At 46.1% G+C, this 18,975-nt stretch overlaps 1 protein-coding gene across 2 annotated transcripts in view; it reads right to left on the reverse strand.

Annotated features, from left to right (window-relative positions):
• Positions 1-18,975, reverse strand: part of FBXO31 (F-box protein 31) — a 236,951-nt gene that overhangs the window by 128,349 nt on the left and 89,627 nt on the right. Inside the window, exon 3 of one of the 2 annotated variants that reach the window (XM_078668446.1) lies at positions 3,336-3,422. The exons of the other annotated variant lie outside the window; for it this stretch is intronic. Within the exon in view, the coding sequence (XP_078524572.1) occupies positions 3,336-3,422 (87 nt within the window). The remainder of the gene's footprint in view (positions 1-3,335; positions 3,423-18,975) is intronic. 2 annotated transcript variants of the gene reach the window in all.

Below are 18,975 nucleotides of genomic sequence, written 5' to 3' on the forward strand. Positions count from 1 at the left end.
AATCTCTATCTAATGGGAAAGCCGCAGGTCCGGACCTTATCCATTTGGAATTTTATAAAACTTTTGCATACTTATTCAAGCAGCAAATGCTAGAAGTCTTTCGTCTTGCCCAGAACGGGTCAATCCCTGATTCTTGGCGACAATCCACTATCGTTCTTTTTAGAAAGAAAGGTAAGGATGAATTAAATCCAGCATCTTACCGGCCGATAGCATTAATTAATACGGATAGTAAAATGTATTCAAGGATACTTGCTATCCGCTTAACCCAAACAATTGTTCCCTTGGTTTCTATCCGTCAGCATGGGTTTATTCCCGGCCGGGATACAACGGACCATATCAGGCGTGTAATAGCTCTGTTAGACTGGGCGAAAACCACAAACTCTGCCCTCGGGGTGATCCTCTTGGACGCCGAGAAGGCGTTCGACAGGGTCTCCTGGGGGTACTTATGGGGTGTTTTGCGTTGGAAGGGCTACACACCAAACTTTATTCAAGCTCTACAAGCTTTGTATATTTCTCCAATTGCTAAAATCCGTATCTCTGGTAGTGAATCACCTTATTTTCCCATTAGCAGGGGCACCAGACAAGGATGCCCCTGTTCTCCCCTTCTCTTCGCTTTATTCATTGATCCCTTTTTATGTTTAATAGAAAAATCTCAGACCATCACTCCCGTTATTGTTCATGGAACTGAATATAAGGCGTTGGCATATGCCGACGATATCGTAATCCTAACTGATAATGTCGCTCAATCCTTTCCTGCACTAGAGACTTTGGCAGTTCAATTCGGCTTAATCTCGGGCTATAAACTAAACATTGCAAAGACGCACATTCTACAATCTACTGCTATGCCCATCTCTCATGTTTCTACGACAACGGAAGCTACATACCTCGGTGTTCAAATTTCGCCTGATATAGATCAGATCCTAGATCTGAATTATTCCCCTACTATTGATTCTCTCCATAATAAATTAGAGCGGCTGGATCACCTGCATCTTTCGCTATTTGGCCGATCTAATATCCTTAAAATGTTTGTTCTCCCTAAATTTTTATATTTTTTCAGAACTATTCCATTATTAATCCCCCCTTTGATTTTAAAAAAAGCAGAACGGATATGCCAACGATTTTTATGGTCATATCGTAAACCAAGGAGGGCGGCTAAGTGGACTTGTCTTCCCCAGGATCGTGGGGGGTGGACAGTCCCAAATTTAATGTATTATTACTGGGCAGCCATGGTCCAACATTTTGCTGTCCCTCTATTAGGTGATGCTACCGAGCTCCCGGTCCATCTTTCACCCTCAATGTACTCAATATCATTGGGAGATTCCACAAAACGTGTACTAACTCGTATACTTGAAACGAGTTATTTAAAAAAAAAAACAATTTAAGGTATTGTGGGCATTATTCTCGGTTTGGCAAAAAGTCCGTCGACATTTTCATATCTCTAAGCTCACCTATTATACCCCACTGAATGCCTCTGGATTACTTCCAATGATATTTCAAGAGGGGGTGGCAAATATCTGGATAGCTCTCGGTTTGAAGGAGATTGGTGACTTGGCCGACTTAGGGCAAATAGCCTCTTTTAGTTTTTTAAAGGAGAAATTTCATCTGCAATCCAATAATGTTTTAAAATATCTGCAATTGAGAAGTTTTTGGGATAATAACTATCCTCAAAATCCAATAATGTTTCAAAAAATTGCTATAGTTGAATCTATAAGAAAGAAAATGAAAATCGGCAGTTTATATAAGTCTTTTCTATCCCAACTCCCCGATGATTTAGAAGATCAGAATAACAAGTGGGCGACCAAATTTGGAGTACCTTCTATTGATTTAAAACTTCCATTGGTATTAGCTAGATCTGTCTTGGTTTCAGGTACCCTTCGCTCGCAAAGTAATATGGCTATGTTTAACCTTTACTATACACCTGCAAATCTTGCCAGATGGGGGGTTGTTAGTGGGGGCAAAGGGTCATTTTGTGCAAGATGTAAACTTCCTTCCGCAGATTCTGTCCATATGTTCTATAATTGTCCAGAGTTATCTCTCTTTATCAACCAAATTGAAACCTTTCTTACACAGATCACTCAAACCTCAGTCAAAATCTCAGCTGAAATGATAATTACTGGCTATGAATATTCTACGGCCCCGGAAAAAACAAGACATTTGCAAGCTTTCCTTTTTATTGCTATGGCTATGGCTAGACTCTGTTACATCGCTCTGGATAAATCCTGAACCCCCTACCTTTTGTCATTGGAAGGCCAGGATGTTGGCCTGGTACAAACTTGAGACCTCTGTTCAGGCCTTCAGAGGAAAGCAAAGGCGTTTAATCGCTTCTAAGAACTGGGCACCATTTGAAAAATGGGTTGCAAATTAATTATGGTTATTTTTTGTTTCCTTTTTTCACATTTTTTCATAATTTTTATTTAATTTTTTTAATTCTATTTAATGTATGCATTATGTACGATTTATGTTTTGATGGTTTTACCTGTCTCCCACCACCATGGGATAAAAGGGGAAAAAATTCATAAATACAAAAAAATTTAAAAAACTCTTTCACCATTCCAGATGCACCGTCTGCTAGACATGTATCACAACCCCATTGCCACAGGGTGCAAGCTCCACTTTGAAACCATCTACCAACTTTTAAATCCAAATGTGAAGATCTCATTCAGGTGCACCTCATAAGATCTACGTTTCTCTGGTGAGGGGTCCTCGCTACAGATTTAAAGTACATTCTGTTTGTTGCCTCTATAGTACGTTTTTATTGGCGCAGTAGCTATTGCCATTCACAGCTGCCTAGGATCCCCCTTTACCTCAAAGTCATGCAATTACTAAACCATCAAATGTCTTGACTCCAAAGTTATTGCCCACACCCCCACTAATACTTATTTCCTTCTCAGATCCCACATTAGTTATCCTTCCTCACATGATTTAAACCTCTTATACATTCATCACACCCCAAACAAAACTACTGAAGGAATTTTGTATGCATTTGAGAAGATAGGAGGTGAGCCGCAAAGATCACACAGAAAAGCACTCAAAAAAGGAGCAGGGCACCAGTTAATCCAACAAGGCTTTCTTTTAGATTAAATAAGCACATCTATCGACAAGCTACAAAAGAGTACATTAAGCCCACATCAAACTCCTGTACCACTATGCAAGATCGCTTTGGGGAGTTATGCACTAGCATTTGGAAAGTACAAGCTTTCAGGTCTCCATTATTAAGGGCTTTGTCACAACCGTCATACAGCTCATCAGTTTAGGATCCGCAGCAGCTGCATCTCCAGGCTTGTGCACACACAAACTGCACCAAACAATGGTTTCACAACACATGCGGTACGTACGGCAGGTGTAAACATCTCTGTATTCCATATTTTCATAATCAGGAAGGATTTTCATGAACCGGCCAGACTTCACACGTGGATTTATACCTGAACAGACACAGCAGGATAAGCAACAGAATATATGAACTGTGCTCTTACCAAATGGTCTTGAACAATTAACAGGTTTTCAAAAAATACTTGTTATACTCCTTTTTCAAGTCTGGCTTGTCTTTCTAACAAATCAATAAATTCGGCTCCTCCTGCTCCCTGGAGTTGCTTTCTCTTCAGCCCTATGCCAATCACTCTTGGCAGCAGGCATTTTGATTGGAGACTACTCAAGCAGACATAGCATCGGTCCTGTTTCCAAAGCTCATCATCTTGTTTGTAGATAGATATCGAGTCAGAGTAATTTACAGCATAAATGTGTGAAAACCTCCTGTGACCTACTGTGAGATTACAGGTACCTTCAAGGAGCCTAATGATGCACCTCATAACACACAAAGGTATATAGTTAAATAAAACAGCCCAGCAAATGGTAAAAAAATAAACTCATTAACACATACTCATGTTTTCAAAGACAACAAGCTGAACGCTGCAGAAGCAAAACATTTCTGCATTATCTAGCCAATCATGCTTAGAACTAATACCTCGTTTCGCATAGCCGATCATGCTTGAATGTGAACTGAAGCAACAGAAAATAGTCTACAGAATGTCTCCCTTACCAAAAATATGCCATGTGAGTTACAATTCTTGACAAAAAGTACAGGCTTGACTGACGCCAAAAAACAAACACCTGATGCCCACCACTCTCGCGAGCTGGCCATGAGGAATCCAGTTCCGCTGGACGAAATTATGTTTTAGAAGAAACGTGTCATATTTTTCTCATTCTGCAACAGCAGAAAGGATAAAAGTATTTCTTGCAATTACAATTCATCACAGGGTTCTTCACTGAAAAAATAAAACTGGATGTCTCCATTGATGTGCACGACCCTGGAGCATTTTGGCATAGAGTCATTTCTATTTTAACTAGACTGAATAACACGAATGACAATGTAAAAGTACATGTTGCCTTTTTTGAATCACCAATTGGATAATATCCCAGGAGGCAGTACTGCTTGCAGATGATGGTGATATGTTGATACAGGTTTGAGAAACCATCAAGGTTTGTCCCTCATTCCAGCACTCTCCACTCAAAGTGCAAACCTTTGAGCAAGCTGTTTTGAAAGATCTGGAGGGGACACAGACTCATCAGAACTTACTAACCTGTGAAACAAAAACACTTCAAGATGCAAAGGCATCCTAATCAAATAGTGGATAAAGGAGGAGCTATTGTTATCCAATACACTAATGAATGCAGAAAAGAATGCCTCAGATTACTGATTTAACTAGCTAAGAAATTCTTCCAATCCTAGCCTTTTGACTACCATACAATTTATGGTGATGCAAGCAGAAACGAGGGCTAGATCACTAAATCAGAATCAGACTATTTTATAAACACCCATCCTAAGGTTCCCTATTTCTGTATGTTGCTAAATAGCCATAAAAAAGTAATGCTGGGGGGGCATGGCCAAGTAAGATGGCGGGGCGGACATGATCCGCTCAGCTCCAGACCCTCACGACGGTCTTGTGCCCTTCATGCCACGGATGGGGAGTGCATTTCCTCAGGAATGACGAGCGGCGGAGACCCGCAACCACGGAGGTGTCACTTCAGATCCCAGTGATCGTTCCCCGGTGCGAGAAGCGACTCGGAGCTGGGAAGCAGTGAAGTGCGGCCGGGCACAAGATGGCATAGTGCCCTCCTTGCGGCCATGACCGGTGGCACCGCAGCGTAATCCTGCACCGTAGTACAGTATTAGCAGCATCCTGACCGGCGCCGGGAGCGGGCTGCACCAGCAACAAACAGCAGAGGGGCGCAATTACCTTTTGGGAGTCTGTTTCCGAGGCAGCATGAAGAGGCTAGAGACCGACCACGAGGAAGGAGGTGTGGCCGCGGGGCTCTGCAGGCGACCCAATACTGGTGCGACAGACTCCTGGCATTAGTGCGCGGACCGGGCTGCCTGATGGGGACAGTCCCAACAATGTCAGTGCACGCAACTACTCTGGCCTCCTCCCCTGGGGTATTAAGGAGCCAACACTCTTTTGGGGCCTTACATGAACTTAAGATGGCGGCAGGCGGGCAAGAATGCTCCGGAGCAGTCTGTTGCTGGACACTGGGGACTCTCAGATGGCCTTAAGGGGCAATCAGGAAAGGCGCCTACACAAACCTCTTTCTGTCTGAAGGGAGACGAGATAGCGCTGCAAGGGCATTCAGCTGACCCGCTAAGGACGCCTGACCTTAACATGGCCGACGCCTAAACAGCTCCAGGTTCGCCAACTGACGCCCGAGCAGACCCCTGCGGCAAGAGTAGATGCGAAGGACTGGATCACTGCCGCTTCATCAGAGTCCCTACATCTTTGGGGTGTCAGTCGCAGTGCATATGCCGCCCAAGAAAAACACTAACAAAGTTTTGCGCTACTTCCCGGCGGCTAATAAAGATCCCCCACTTCAGGATTCCCCCTAAAAGCAGAGCATGGCATTTACGTGGGAAGAGTTGGTGGCTACACTGCGAGACTTTAAAGCTAACCTCTGCACAGAGATCAAACAGGATCTGCGGACCTCTATAGATCAGCTCAAGGCGGACCTCTCCAAGAAGATGGTGTCTCTGCGCCAAAACGTTGATGCGGTGGGCACCAGAGTGCTAGAAGTGGAGGAGCGGACACAGGATGTGGAGACCAGAACCACCACACTACTCGACATCAAACGAGATCTAAGGGCTCAACTCCAACAAGCCCTACTCAAAGTGGAGGACTTGGAGAATAGATCCCGGCGGGAGAACGTTCAAATCCGTGACCTGGAGGAGGGTGCAGAAGGGTCAGATTCGGAAGCATTCATAATTGGCCTCTTCGGGGAGATCTTATCACCCCACCAGCTAAAGATTAAAATCAATCGAGCTCATTGAGTGGGGACTGTACAGCCAGGGGATCGAAGACGACCACAAGACATCCTGGTCAAGCTGCACGCCTTCAAGACGAAAGAGGCCTGAGGGCAGCGAGGAAGAAGGCGGACATCTCCTTCCAGAACTTCAAGTGCTCCATATTCCAAGATTTGGCACCTGCCGCCCTCACACGACGACAACTCCTGAGGCCCATTACCGCCAAGCTGAGAGATGAAAACATCTGCTATCGCTGGTCATTCCCCTTCGGCTTGGCCTTTGAATACAAGAATAAATCAAACCACGTTCCAGAGCTGGCTGATGGTCTCCGCATTTTGGGTCTACCGCCACTGGAGGAGGTGGCTTTGGAGGGTGCTTCAGACAGATCGGAGCAACGTCGGAGAGGGTCCAGATCTTGGCACACGGTCTCAAAATCTAAATGACTGTTCAGAGCCTGTATTTGTAGAACTGCCGGGGGGTTGAAGCTGTGCGCTTTGAGAGTCGATGCCCAGAGAAGCCTCTACAGACTGGCGCCACTCCGAGAGTTGGAAGTATGCCAACTGGCATCCAATGCAGATTCTTAGTTTGTTAAGGACACTGGGGCTGTTGCTTTTCCTTTCCAGGCTGACCACTGTGGTTTTTATGCTTATTAGCACGTGGCAGTCAGAGGGTGCGGGCCTTGTCCGTACCACCCAGTATTGTCCCTGGTATGCCTGGGAGGTTCCGAGCTGCGGGCCCATTGGCCGAGTGGCTACCTGTTTTTGGGGTTTTTTTTGGGAGGGGGCTTTTTGGTTCACAATGGCAATAGCAAGCTATAGGCGGGGAATGCAAAAGTGCGAGGGGTGGTGCCCTAATGGGGATCTGGCAAGGGGGGGATCTCTGCGGATGTCCGGGGGAGACCCCGGCACAAATGGGAGGGGGAGTGGTGAGGTCACACCATGGTCTCAGTAGCAACCTGGAATGTTAAGAGACTGAACTCCCCCCCCCCCCCCCAAAACACCCAAAAAAATTGAAAATACATTATGGATAAAAGATTTGAGGTGGTAGCCATTCAAGAAACTTGTCTTAAAAAGTCTGAGGCTGCTCTATTGCGCCACAAATCATATCCTCTCATATACCAGTAGTCCTCTAGCACAAAGCATAATGGGGTGGCACTACTGTTCCATAGCTCCACCAAGTTCCACCTGGTGGATTCCAAAACGGACCGGGAGGGCCGGGTGGTGGTGGTAAAATGGCGACTCAGGCGCACTCTCTGCATCTTCGCTTCCATATATGCTCCCAACACGGGTCAGGCCGCATTTTGCACACACACTCTTGAGTTTTTCTTTTTTTTGTAAATCCTTTTATTAGCGACTTGGCAAAGAAAAGAAAAACATCAGGTGAGTTAACAGTTTCATCAGTAGTCAAAAATAAGTGTCGCTTGTACAGAATTACAATGACAATATATGAGTTATGGATCACGGGGATTCTTGCACTTCCGCCTCTACTAGTCGCGCCGGGGGCGCACAAAACACACACTCTTGACTTGATTTCTGGGTTTGCAGAAGGGCCGCTGGTTCTACTGGGGGACTTTAACCTGGCTTGGCATGACACGCCGGATAGCTCACATTCTCATAGGGCGTCGACATCCACCTTTCCTAACAGGGTCAACAATCAAATATCCTCCTTGGGCCTGTGTGATGCCTGGCGAGAGCTGCATCCCACTACCAATGATTATATGTTTTACTCCCATGTGCATCAGTCCTACTCCAGGATTGACTATATATCTGTCAGTCAGGTCCTAGTGGGCTCCCTGCAGGCGGCACAGATTTTGCTGCTTTCTATCTCTGGTCATAGCGTGGTCACTATTCATCTGCATTGGTCGGGACCCAGGTCGGGCAAAGCCCGATGGTATTTCCCACTCACGATCTTACGCGACACAGTGCTTGCCGAGGAATTAAGGATAACCATACTGGAGTTCTTTGCACACAACTCCCCCCCAAGACAACTCAATGCAGAATAATTGGGACGCCTTGAAGGCATTCATTAGGGGTAAATGTATCCAACTCCACGCAACCCTTAATCGCCAACGAAACAAGGAACGGGTAGATCTTGAACACAAGTTGGAGGTAATTGAAAAGGCACACAAAGCGACCCCCACTAGGGTGATACAGAGCCAACTCACAACCGTTCGGGGCAAGCTGCGCTCGATTTATAACAGGGCGGAATATACACTCCTGAAACTAAGGCAGATCTCCTACTCTCAAGGAGATAAAAGGTAGGATCCCACTTAGCACGACGGCTCTGGGTGAAAAAATAGCGGGATTTTATAGGGGGGCATTAAGGACTGTCCGGGACAGCTTACACACACAGACGACCAGAAAGTCAATCTTTTTGGTGATTTTTACGGGGAACTTTACCAGGGCACCACCCCAGACACTGTCCTCCAGCAACAGTATTTAGACGCCCTGGATCTTCCCAAGATATCCGCTGCGACTGCAGAGTCCCTTGAAGCCCCTATCTCCTCGGAGGAGGTCTGACCTGCCATAGGGAGACTCAAAATACACAAAGCCCCGGGTCCTGATGGCCCAATTTTATAAACATTTTGTGGCGGAGCTCACACCTTATCTCACTGGCCTTTTCTAGATGATTTCCATGGAGGCTCGTGTCTCCACTTCTATGGCAGAGGCGGTAATTTTGGTAATACCGAAGCCGGGGAAGGCCCCCCGACAATGCGCCTCATAGAGGCCTATAGCCCTACTCAATCTCGACGTCAAACTCTACTTGATGATACTGGCGGTGCGACTGGAGGACTTGATGGTCGACCTCATTCACCCTGATCAGTCCGGCTTTATACAGGGGCGACAAACCCACAATAACATCCGTCGCACCATCCACCTTAGTGAAAAAGCCTCCAAATTCAAATTGCCTGCTATCCTGCTTGGGCTCAACGCGGAAAAGGCCTTTGACCGGTTGGACTGGTAGTTCCTCTTTCTCACCATGCAGCGATTTGGTATCGGGGAGGCTAACGATCCCCCTTAGTAACGCAGTTGCTACAACATTTCAAAAGATGGAAGCCACTCTATATCTCGTGGCTGGGGCGCATAAATGCGATAAAAATGACGGGTCCTCACCAAGCTCCTTTATTTATTCCAGGCTTTGCCAATCACATTGGAACGTGACATCCTGCCGTGCCTCCGATCCATGGTGTTTAATTTTATTTGGCTGGGGGGGTCGGGCCCGTCTACCTTACCATGTCCTGAGGAAACCAAAGAAGGAGGGTGGGGTGGCCCTTCCAGACTTCACGCTGTATTATCAGGCTGCCCAGCTGAAGGTGGTGACGGATTGGTCAGTCCAGGAGTCTGACAAGCACTGGCTACACATGGACCACTCAGTTGCGGGGCGCACCATCTGGGATCTCCTGTGGAAGCACAAGGGGGACCGCCCTGTGAATGCTTACCTGAGCACTCCCACATGCACGACACTGACCATTTGGGATCAGGTCACGAGGAGAGAATGATGGACCACTTTACCTTCACCAATCACCCCTATCCACTTTAACTCAGCATTCTCACCAGCACTTCGGGAGGGGCCCTCCCTTCGACTGTTGGAGGAGGGATGCCTTAAAGTCACGGACCTCTTCCATAAGTTTAATATACGGACCTTTGAGAGCTGCCAAAGGGAATTCGTGATCCCCCCATGCGCATACTATCACTATCTTCAGCTTAAGCACTGGGCCACATTAGCCCACATAAAAGAGGCTGCCACGAGAGAGCTAACGGTGATAGAGACCTTGGCGACATATAAAGAAGGTTCCATGAAGGGTGCCATCTCCGCTATATACACGTTACTGTTGTCCACTTTGCAGACCCCCACGAGCACGTTACATGTCCTTCTGGGAACAGATATTGGGGCGGGACGTTACAGACGAAGAATGGAAACATCTATGGAGGGACCTTTCCAGACATAAAAAAATCCATTGCCTTGAGGGAGGCCCATTATAAAACACCACTGGACTGGTACCTATACCCCACTAAGCTTCTGAAGATCTTCCCTGACACATCAGATCTCTGCTGGTGGGGATGCGGGGAGAGGGGGGGACTTTCACCATATCTGGTGGGACTGCCCAAGTATTAGGCCGTTTTGGAAGGAAATTATTTCCTATATTAAAGAGATGCTTGGGTACTCAGTCCTGACTGACATTGGGGGGGCATTGCTGGGTATCCGAGATCTGGTGCTGGACCACACACCAAACACTGAAAAGGTAATCTTGTGGACCTGTCTGGGGGCGGCAAAACTTACCACAGCAGCGGCATGGAAAAAACCTGGTACTCCAGCGATCTCTCTCTGGCACGCTCGTTTGTGGAGACTACTCTCCATGGAGAGACTTGAGGACATTCTCAGGGGCAACTACACAGCTTTTGAACAGAAATGGGGGCCTCTGGTTCGGTATCTTTCACAAGGCCTTCCGGCAGCAGTATGCCCACCCTCGACCAGGGTGATGCACCTCTTTCAGTTTTTATGCACACGCCCGAAGAGCCTAGGGAACTATTCGCCCTCGGCGGCCACGAGCTACAGCCCGCGGCCAGACCTCCAGGTGTAGGCGGATTAATTGCTGATGCCTCTGTTCGTTTGATTTTTTTGTTCACCGCCACCGGGGTAGGGGTGGGGGAGGGAGACCGGGGTCAGAAAGGGAGGGAAGATGGTTTGTGTATTTAATTTGATGAATTCTTCTGGTCATGTTGGGCCGAAATAATAACAAGCATTTACAATGCAACGGTTTCGCCTTTGTAAAAGTTAGAGCTATTGGCATTGTAAATGACAAATTTTTTATTTATGTGTTGGTTTTGAAAACAGATAAATAAATGGCATTGCCATTTACAATGCCAATAGCTGTTCTAGAACACATACAAGTAATTAGTATATGAGCGCTTGATACCTCACAACACCCAGTCCTGACAAAAGGAGTAGATGAGTTGGGAATGAAACAATGGCTATACCACCTCCGTGACATGCACAGCGATTGCAGTAGAAAATGCTGAAGTTGTTAGGAAAGGCCAGAGAAATTAAAAGATGAGACCCATCTCTATGCCGTTTCTGTAATAAAAACAGTCAGCAGTTCTGTGTGATGTTCAAGGGGAGATTAAACATTTATGAGATAGCAGGATAGTGAGTCAGTGGGGACAGTAGCAGGCACAGTGGTAAAGTGTTGTTTACAGCAAATACAGGCAAAGTGACTTTCTGGTAGTGAAGAATGACGTTTTAAATAACAACAAACATTTGGTTTTAACAAACGAAGCGACTCCGAAGAACAATAGATGTACTTTATGTAGTGAATTCCAGGGGTCCTTGCAGTTGGTACGGTCGGCGCAGAGAGAGGAATTCCTTCTGGACACCCACTGTGCAGACATACTGGAGGGTTTGCACAATATTGCTATTGTAAAAAGCAATATTAAAGAATAATGTGAAATGGTGCTCCAGAAGATTTTTACACCATGTCTCCTCCTCTTCTTGTACCAAAACATGCTTTTGCCACTTCCTAAAAGGTGCCTTGCTCCCCGTTCCCATCGTCAGCAACACCTTCAGCAAAGTTTTACACTCGTCCGTACCACTGTTATCAAGCCAAACTGTGTGGGAGCAGATACGGGCGGTGTGCAAAATAAACAAGCATTGGCAAACACGAGAGTCGATCTGTTAGCTTTGACAGTATTTATCTGTAAATCATTATTTAAAATAAGTAAAAGATGTAGCTTTTGCATATATTAATCCAACGTTTCAAATTACCTATCCTGGCTGTTTATCCAATGGTAAATTCAAACTGGAGCACAGGGGATTAAAAAAAAAAGCACAAAAAGCTGAATATCTAGGTTTTCAGACTCCCATGACTCCCCCAGCTTCCCAAAGCACTTTCCCGGTACCCTGCTTTCAAAACTTGAGTTCCTGTTTTCTACACCCCTAACCATGTACGGCAAGAGGTCTGCTTCTGCTCCAGGTTTTCCTAACATGCCCCGCAATGTATTCCATTATGACCTTTTGTTGTTAATGTCAGATTTTTTAAGTTTTATATAGCGCGAACTCTACCCAAAGGTACTGGGGCGCTTTACATGATGAGCACCAGTTACATTACACGAGGGTACATTAAATTGTTTGTAGGCACGGGGAGATTTATAATGGATTTGCCAAGAATCAACAGGATATTGAACCGCCGACGGAACTCGAACCTGGTTCCAGTTCCAAAGTCGGCAGCTCTGGTCCTTACGCGACACTCTCCCCATTTTGTCCCCAAGAGCATGTGCCGTGCACCAATCCAATAACGCTCCCACTTACCAAAAACTGAAGCATTTTTCCTTCGAAAGCGTCCTAAGATAAGAAAACTTTTCATCCAAAAAGTCTCACTTCCGGGGACACAGGATGTAACTTCTTCCCTCGCCAGGACCTACCTCCTTTACTTAGGAATAGAAGGTCGGTACGCCCCTGTCCAAGGATGGGTAAGGCAGCGGCCATGTTGGGAAGGTGAAGTGTTTTAGTATATTAACCGGGATATTTTGCTCAAATGTTTGTAGTGAACACAGATATGAAGAAAAGAGGATCACCAGACCTATTTTTAAGTTAAATGTTATACTCTTGTTATTGTGAAAAACACATTGTTTTCTTCCGTTTCATTGTAGCCACGTAACTAAAATACATGGGTATGAAAAGAGGACTAAGCGAGGCAGCAATAGCCATTTTGCAGGCTGTTACGGTGGTGAAAACACATGATATACTTTCCTTACAAGACGTTATCGGTCCACACACGATACACATCGCTTACAAGCTTCGTATCGTAAAATAATTAAACAAGTCAGGTCCCGGGCCGGCAGCCAATCACAGCGCGGCCCGGGAATGACGTCAGGGGGGTGTCCCGGGCCGGCAGCCAATCACAGCGCGGCCCGGGGAATGACGTCACGGGGTGTCCCGGGCCGGCAGCCAATGACAGCGCGGCCCAGGACAAAGGGGCGGGACTTAAAAAAACACCGAGAAACGCCCCCGAATCGCGTGTTCACGAGAAAGCGTGATTGACAGCCTCTGTCTCCCAATGGCTAGCCTCCATTTATGGAGCTAGCCAATGGGAGACAGAGGCGGAACCAAAGCCAAATGTAGGAACATGAGATTTCGCCGTGGGCGGAGCAACTGCTACGCAGTTGCAACGCCAGGCGAAACCTAAAAAGGCATCTGTGGGATGGCTGCGCGGGGTGCTTCTCCCGATGGATGCTTGAAACTGAACTCGCAATAGAGGTTTGAATTCGACCCCGGGGCTTTGACGTCCCAACTGGTTTCTTGCAATTATTTTGTTTGAGAGATGCTCAATAAACAGAATTTTGACCAAAAAAAAAGTAATGCTATTCACGAGGACTATCCATAGATTCTGGGACTGATCCACTCCTGGGACCTCCTTCTGCATTCTGTGACTTTTTCTTGAGACTGTTAGAGATTAAGATGCCTTCATAGACCTTCTTAGTTTAGATGTGGAGACGCTCTATACCAGCATCCCTTCAAGGTGACACATTTCAGGTCACAGAAGATATACAACAATCTAGTGAATTGGAAAACATCACTCCTGGTAATTGCGTTATAGAATGTGCAGCTCTGGTACTAAACGTTTTTTGAGTTTAAAGGGACATTATACCACCAGATGCAAAGAATATCAATGAGCAGCACTCTGGCACTCAGTCAAGCATGTCAATATGTGCAGTATTGAAATGTAGAAAATCTACCCTGAATAGAACCCTTACAAGCATCCAATTTGGCTATGGTGTTGTTGTTTGATCAAATGGTCCAATGAACAAACGGCACAGAGCTTTTTAACCTGGATCAACATGCTAGACCCTCATCAGCAACTTTTTTCTGGATCAGAATATCACTCCCAAAGGAAGGCAGTTGATCACAGAGGCATATCACAAACCCACTAACAGCAATGGATTACTAAGTTTCAAAAGATGTCATCCCCCGAGAACTTAGAGAAAACTTAGCCTTTGGTAAATTTCTACATGAATACAGAAATTGCACTGAAAAATCCACGTATGAGACAAGCAGAAGAACTCATCATAAAATTAAAGGATATCGCCCACTAGGATAACAGGGAGAGCAAATAAATTAGCACAAAACAATAACTGTGAAGCTCTAGGAGGACCCAGAATATGAACAAAGAATTAAAGAATTACCTGCCTGACCATGTATTAACCGGTTTCTAACAATATTAAGAAAGTCATCAGCAATGATGGGCAAATTCTGAACACTGGGAGAATGCAATAGTAAAACCCATGTCTCTTTAAGAAATGGTGCAACCTAAGGGGCATTCTGATACATACAATACAACAACAACAAAAAAAGAGAATGAGCAACAATCTACCATCTGTGAACTTCCAATTGTTATAGCTTTCCATGCGGCCACTGCACTGTTTGCCCATTCACCATAAATACAAACGAAATTGGTCTGGCACTAAAACACCATGACAGACAAGAACACCTAACTGGAACATGTGAAATGTGATCTATATTTTTCTAACCTTGATGTGAGATCCGTTTTGGTGAGGTGTTTCACTTTATTACTGTTTGAAGTGTTGCACAAATACTTTACACATTGACTTCAGATTAAGCTGGACTGCTCTGTGACAAGGTATCAGAGGGCTGAGCACAGGTTGATTCAGGGTTGGCTTGTGACTCACCCTGACAAGGATTGTGGTTGCTGCTTGAGTAGAGTTTCACCCCCTCAACCAGTAAGCACGTCGACGTCACAGAAGGACACCAAATGGTGGTATGTCCACGCCCACCAACAACAAAAAAACAGAAGAAATACTACAATTCCAGACCCAACCACAAGATGGTGGAATAATGCACAGCATGTGAATACAGAAAAGATTCACGCTGTAAAAAACAATTTCTTACATAAACTAATCATGTTCGGTCTGCTACTATGTCTACAGATCTCAATTTTGGGGTTGGTGGTTACAGATGCTACCCCTTAAGTTTAATTAACAATGTGCTGCAGGGAGACAGATACTTCATGGGTGAAGTGTGTGGGTGGGTTGCTTTTAGTAGTGTTGTTTCTTTTATTACCCGTGTTTCAACTGCACCATGCTCTATGTTCTGTCACATGTTATGTTATGTTATATAGTTTTATATAGCGCTCAGCTGCCCCAGCCAAGGGGCATCCCGGCGCTGTCACTAACAAGAAGGGCAGACTGCCCCAAACAGGAAGCACAACAAAACTCAACATAACAACTGTTTAGCGCCTACTTTGCAGGAAAACGATGGCCTTTCTGAAGGTCAACAGATCTTCTAAGCCACGGATCTGGATCGGCAAAGCGTTCCATAGTTTAGCAGCAAGATAGCGGAACGAGCGACCGCTCATCCGGGAGCGTTTCACCCGTGGAACCGCTACCAAATGCTGCCCCAAGGAGCGCAGTGCTCGCAGAGGAACATACGGGATCAATAGCGTACCGAGCATCGGTGGAGTGGCGAGCTTTAGGATCTTAAAAGAAAGACAAAGAGCTTTAAATTGGATACGCTCTGCCACAGGGAGCCAATGAAGTTTGCTAATAGTATCAGCAATAGGATGGAAACGTGGGAGTCCTACTAGAGTTCTCGCTGCCGCATTTTGAATGTGCTGCATCCTCCTGATCTCTGCTTGGTTAGCCCCTAGCAGCAAGGAGCTGGCATAATCTAGGCGAGAGAGGATAGTCGATTGCACTATTAACTGGCGGGTAGGAGGGTCAAAAATTTTCAAAATAGGCCTAAGACCCTGTAGGAGCCCAAAACACGTGGCTGCCGTTTTTTGGGTGTGGGTGCAGAAACCGAGGGAGGGGTCTATCCACACCCCAAGATTTTTAACTTTGGTCTTGGGATCCGGGATTTTACCTAGTGTATTCGGCCACCACTGTTCACCCCAGAGATTGGCGTTTTTACCCACTAGCAAGACTTCTGTCGTACTCGCATTTAACTGCAAGTAATTAGTGGTCATCCAGTTTGCCTCGGCCTTCAGACCATTCTTAAATCTGGAGGTGCTGAGAGTAGAATCATCCGCCAGGGCAACCACTAGCTGCCAGACCATTGAAAGTTCCCATTGCTTGGCGACCGCAGCCAGTGGCTGAACATAGAGATTGAACAGAGTGGGGCTGAGCGCCGAGCCCTGAGGGACCCCCTGCTCAATAGGTCGTTCCTGGGATAGAAACGGGGGAGTGGAAACCCGAAAGGATCGTCCAGTTAGAAAAGATCTGAACCACTCCAAGGCCAGGCCCGTGACACCCGCTTCTTCCAGACGATGTAGCAGAACGCCATGCAAGACCGTGTCGAAGGCGGCACTCAGATCCAGCAGGATCAGTGCCACCGTTTGACCAGAGTCGAGAATGGTCCGCAGGTGTTCGTCATGGCTAGAAGCGCTGTCTCTGTGCTGTGGCCGGAGCGGAAACCATGTTGAGAGGCATCCAGAGTGTTATTGGAGCGCAGAAAGCTGGTAAGAGTATTATTAACATGTGATTCCACTACCTTAGCCACCCAGGGGAGAAGGGAAATTGGCCTGAAATTCTCCGGTTTGGTGGGATCCAGCGTTGGCTTTTTGATAATAGGGGATACCCAAGCCTGTTTCCACTTCGCTGGTATCACAGCCGACAGAAAGGAAGAATTGATTATCTGACGGAGGGGAGTCAACAAGAGTGTGGACGCCTCCCTAAATTGGGCGGGTTTTAGCGGGTCGGCAGGAGAGCCAGACTTAATTTTTCCACACAGTCTGTGGAGCTCTTCATCGGAGATTTCAGGGATCGCCATGAGCCTTGTGGTCGGCTCAGGACTAGAAGGGATAAACTTACAGGGTGCTGATATGGAGGAGAAGGACCTATAAATTACCCGTACTTTCTCCGCGAAAAAGGAAGCCAATTCTTCACAGTATAATTCAGAAATGGCTACAGGTGCCAAGGATCTCCTAGCACTAAGGTCTTTTAAAATTTTAAAAATGCATGTTTGCACTGATGCTTCCTGTGCAAAATGGTGCATGACTCTGGTATACTGAGTACTAAATGTATGTTTTGGAATGTCAAAGCCTTAACAATGAATTTAAGAGGAGGATGGTACTGCAACAGGCCCGGAAATGGTCACCTGCAGTTCTTCTGCTGGAGGTAACGCATCTGGTGGGTACCAATTGTCAATTTCTGAGCAGGTTTGGTTACACCAGAGTATATCATGCCAGATTCACTCGCAATTTAAAGGAGGGGAGGAAGGGGTTCGCCATCCATCTGCGTAAAACCTTCTCTTTGGAAGTAAAAGGTATTTCACAATCCCTTGGGCTGCTGATTTGCCCTATCAGGCCAAAAGAGGGTAGAATGTGGAATAATGAGAGCATATATGTGCCCCCATCTGTGACTGAGGGAACCTTGCTGGAACTTGCTGCCCTCTTGTTGAAATTCTCCTTGGGTGGGACGGTGGTGGGAGGAGACTTTCACTTGGTTATGCATCCCGATCTGGATTGTACTGGCCCTTGAGGCACCAGAGCTAAACTCTTGGAGGTGTAGGCTGAATCAATGGGTCTGAGCGAGGTTTGGAGGGTTTGTGACCCTGAGAGACTCCAATACCATACCGTCCCACATCCTTAATACTCTATCGAGGACAGACTACTACTTTGCCACAACTAATGACCTTTGTGCTATAAGCAGTGTTGAAATTTTGTCCAGAAGTCTCTCGATCACCACCCTGTGGAGGCGGCACTAGGGGAGGAGACACGCCTGGGGTGGATAGGGGGTTGAAGGTTCAGCGGGTGACTCAATCAAGAGGCCGAGTTTGTTGAAGAATTGAGGGAGTATATATACCTATTCATTCAGCAAAACACAGGTATGGTTTCTTCTGCAGCTGTACTCCGGGAGGTGCAAGATAATGGCATGCACAGCTAAACTGAAGCAGGATTGTCTAAAGGAGATTAACAAGCTCAAGCAGCAACTAGCAGAGCTTGAGATGAGGTGGTCATTATCCCCTTCAGAGAAAAATCTGTGTCTGCCGTAAATGGTCACAGAGAAGGTTAAGGCTAAAATCATTAACTCCACATGGATGGAATGGCTGGCACCCCAACACAAATTATATGAGAACGGAGATAAGGTAGGGAAACAAATCTATTGACCAGCAAGCAGGATAGAGGAGACCCAGTGGATATCACAGATAAATGACTCTACGTTTGGAGTGGTGGTGGACTTCCATGGCATTGCTAATGTTTGTGATCGGTACTGCGTGGCCTTATATGCTAAAAGAGACCGCGGCAGGCTCAAATTGCAACGGTTAATATTGAAGGACCACCCGATGACTAAATTGTCTGAAGCTGAGAAAAAAGTCCTGGCACTCTGCTGTTGGAGAAGCTGCAGTCTGCGCTGGGAGACATGCTGGTCGGTAAAACTCCAAGGCCTAATGGCTTCACCATCAAATTCTTTAAGTGCTGTGATTCTGATTTAATCCCTCACATGCTGTCTATGTTCCAATAGGCACTTCATGAGGGCAATCTTTCACAGGACCTATGAGGCACAACGACTCATATTCTACACAATCCTGGACATCCCTCCATGAACAATGCATCTCACAGACCCACCTCCCTTATCAATATTGAGACAAAGATTCTTGCAAAAATACTCACGGACAGGTAAGCAGGGGTAATTCGAGCAGTCACATACTGCTACCAAAACATGTTTAGGCCAAAG

The sequence above is a fragment of the Lissotriton helveticus genome, chromosome 12 (assembly GCF_964261635.1).
Source record: "Lissotriton helveticus chromosome 12, aLisHel1.1, whole genome shotgun sequence".
Classification (NCBI taxonomy): Eukaryota; Metazoa; Chordata; class Amphibia; order Caudata; family Salamandridae; genus Lissotriton; species Lissotriton helveticus.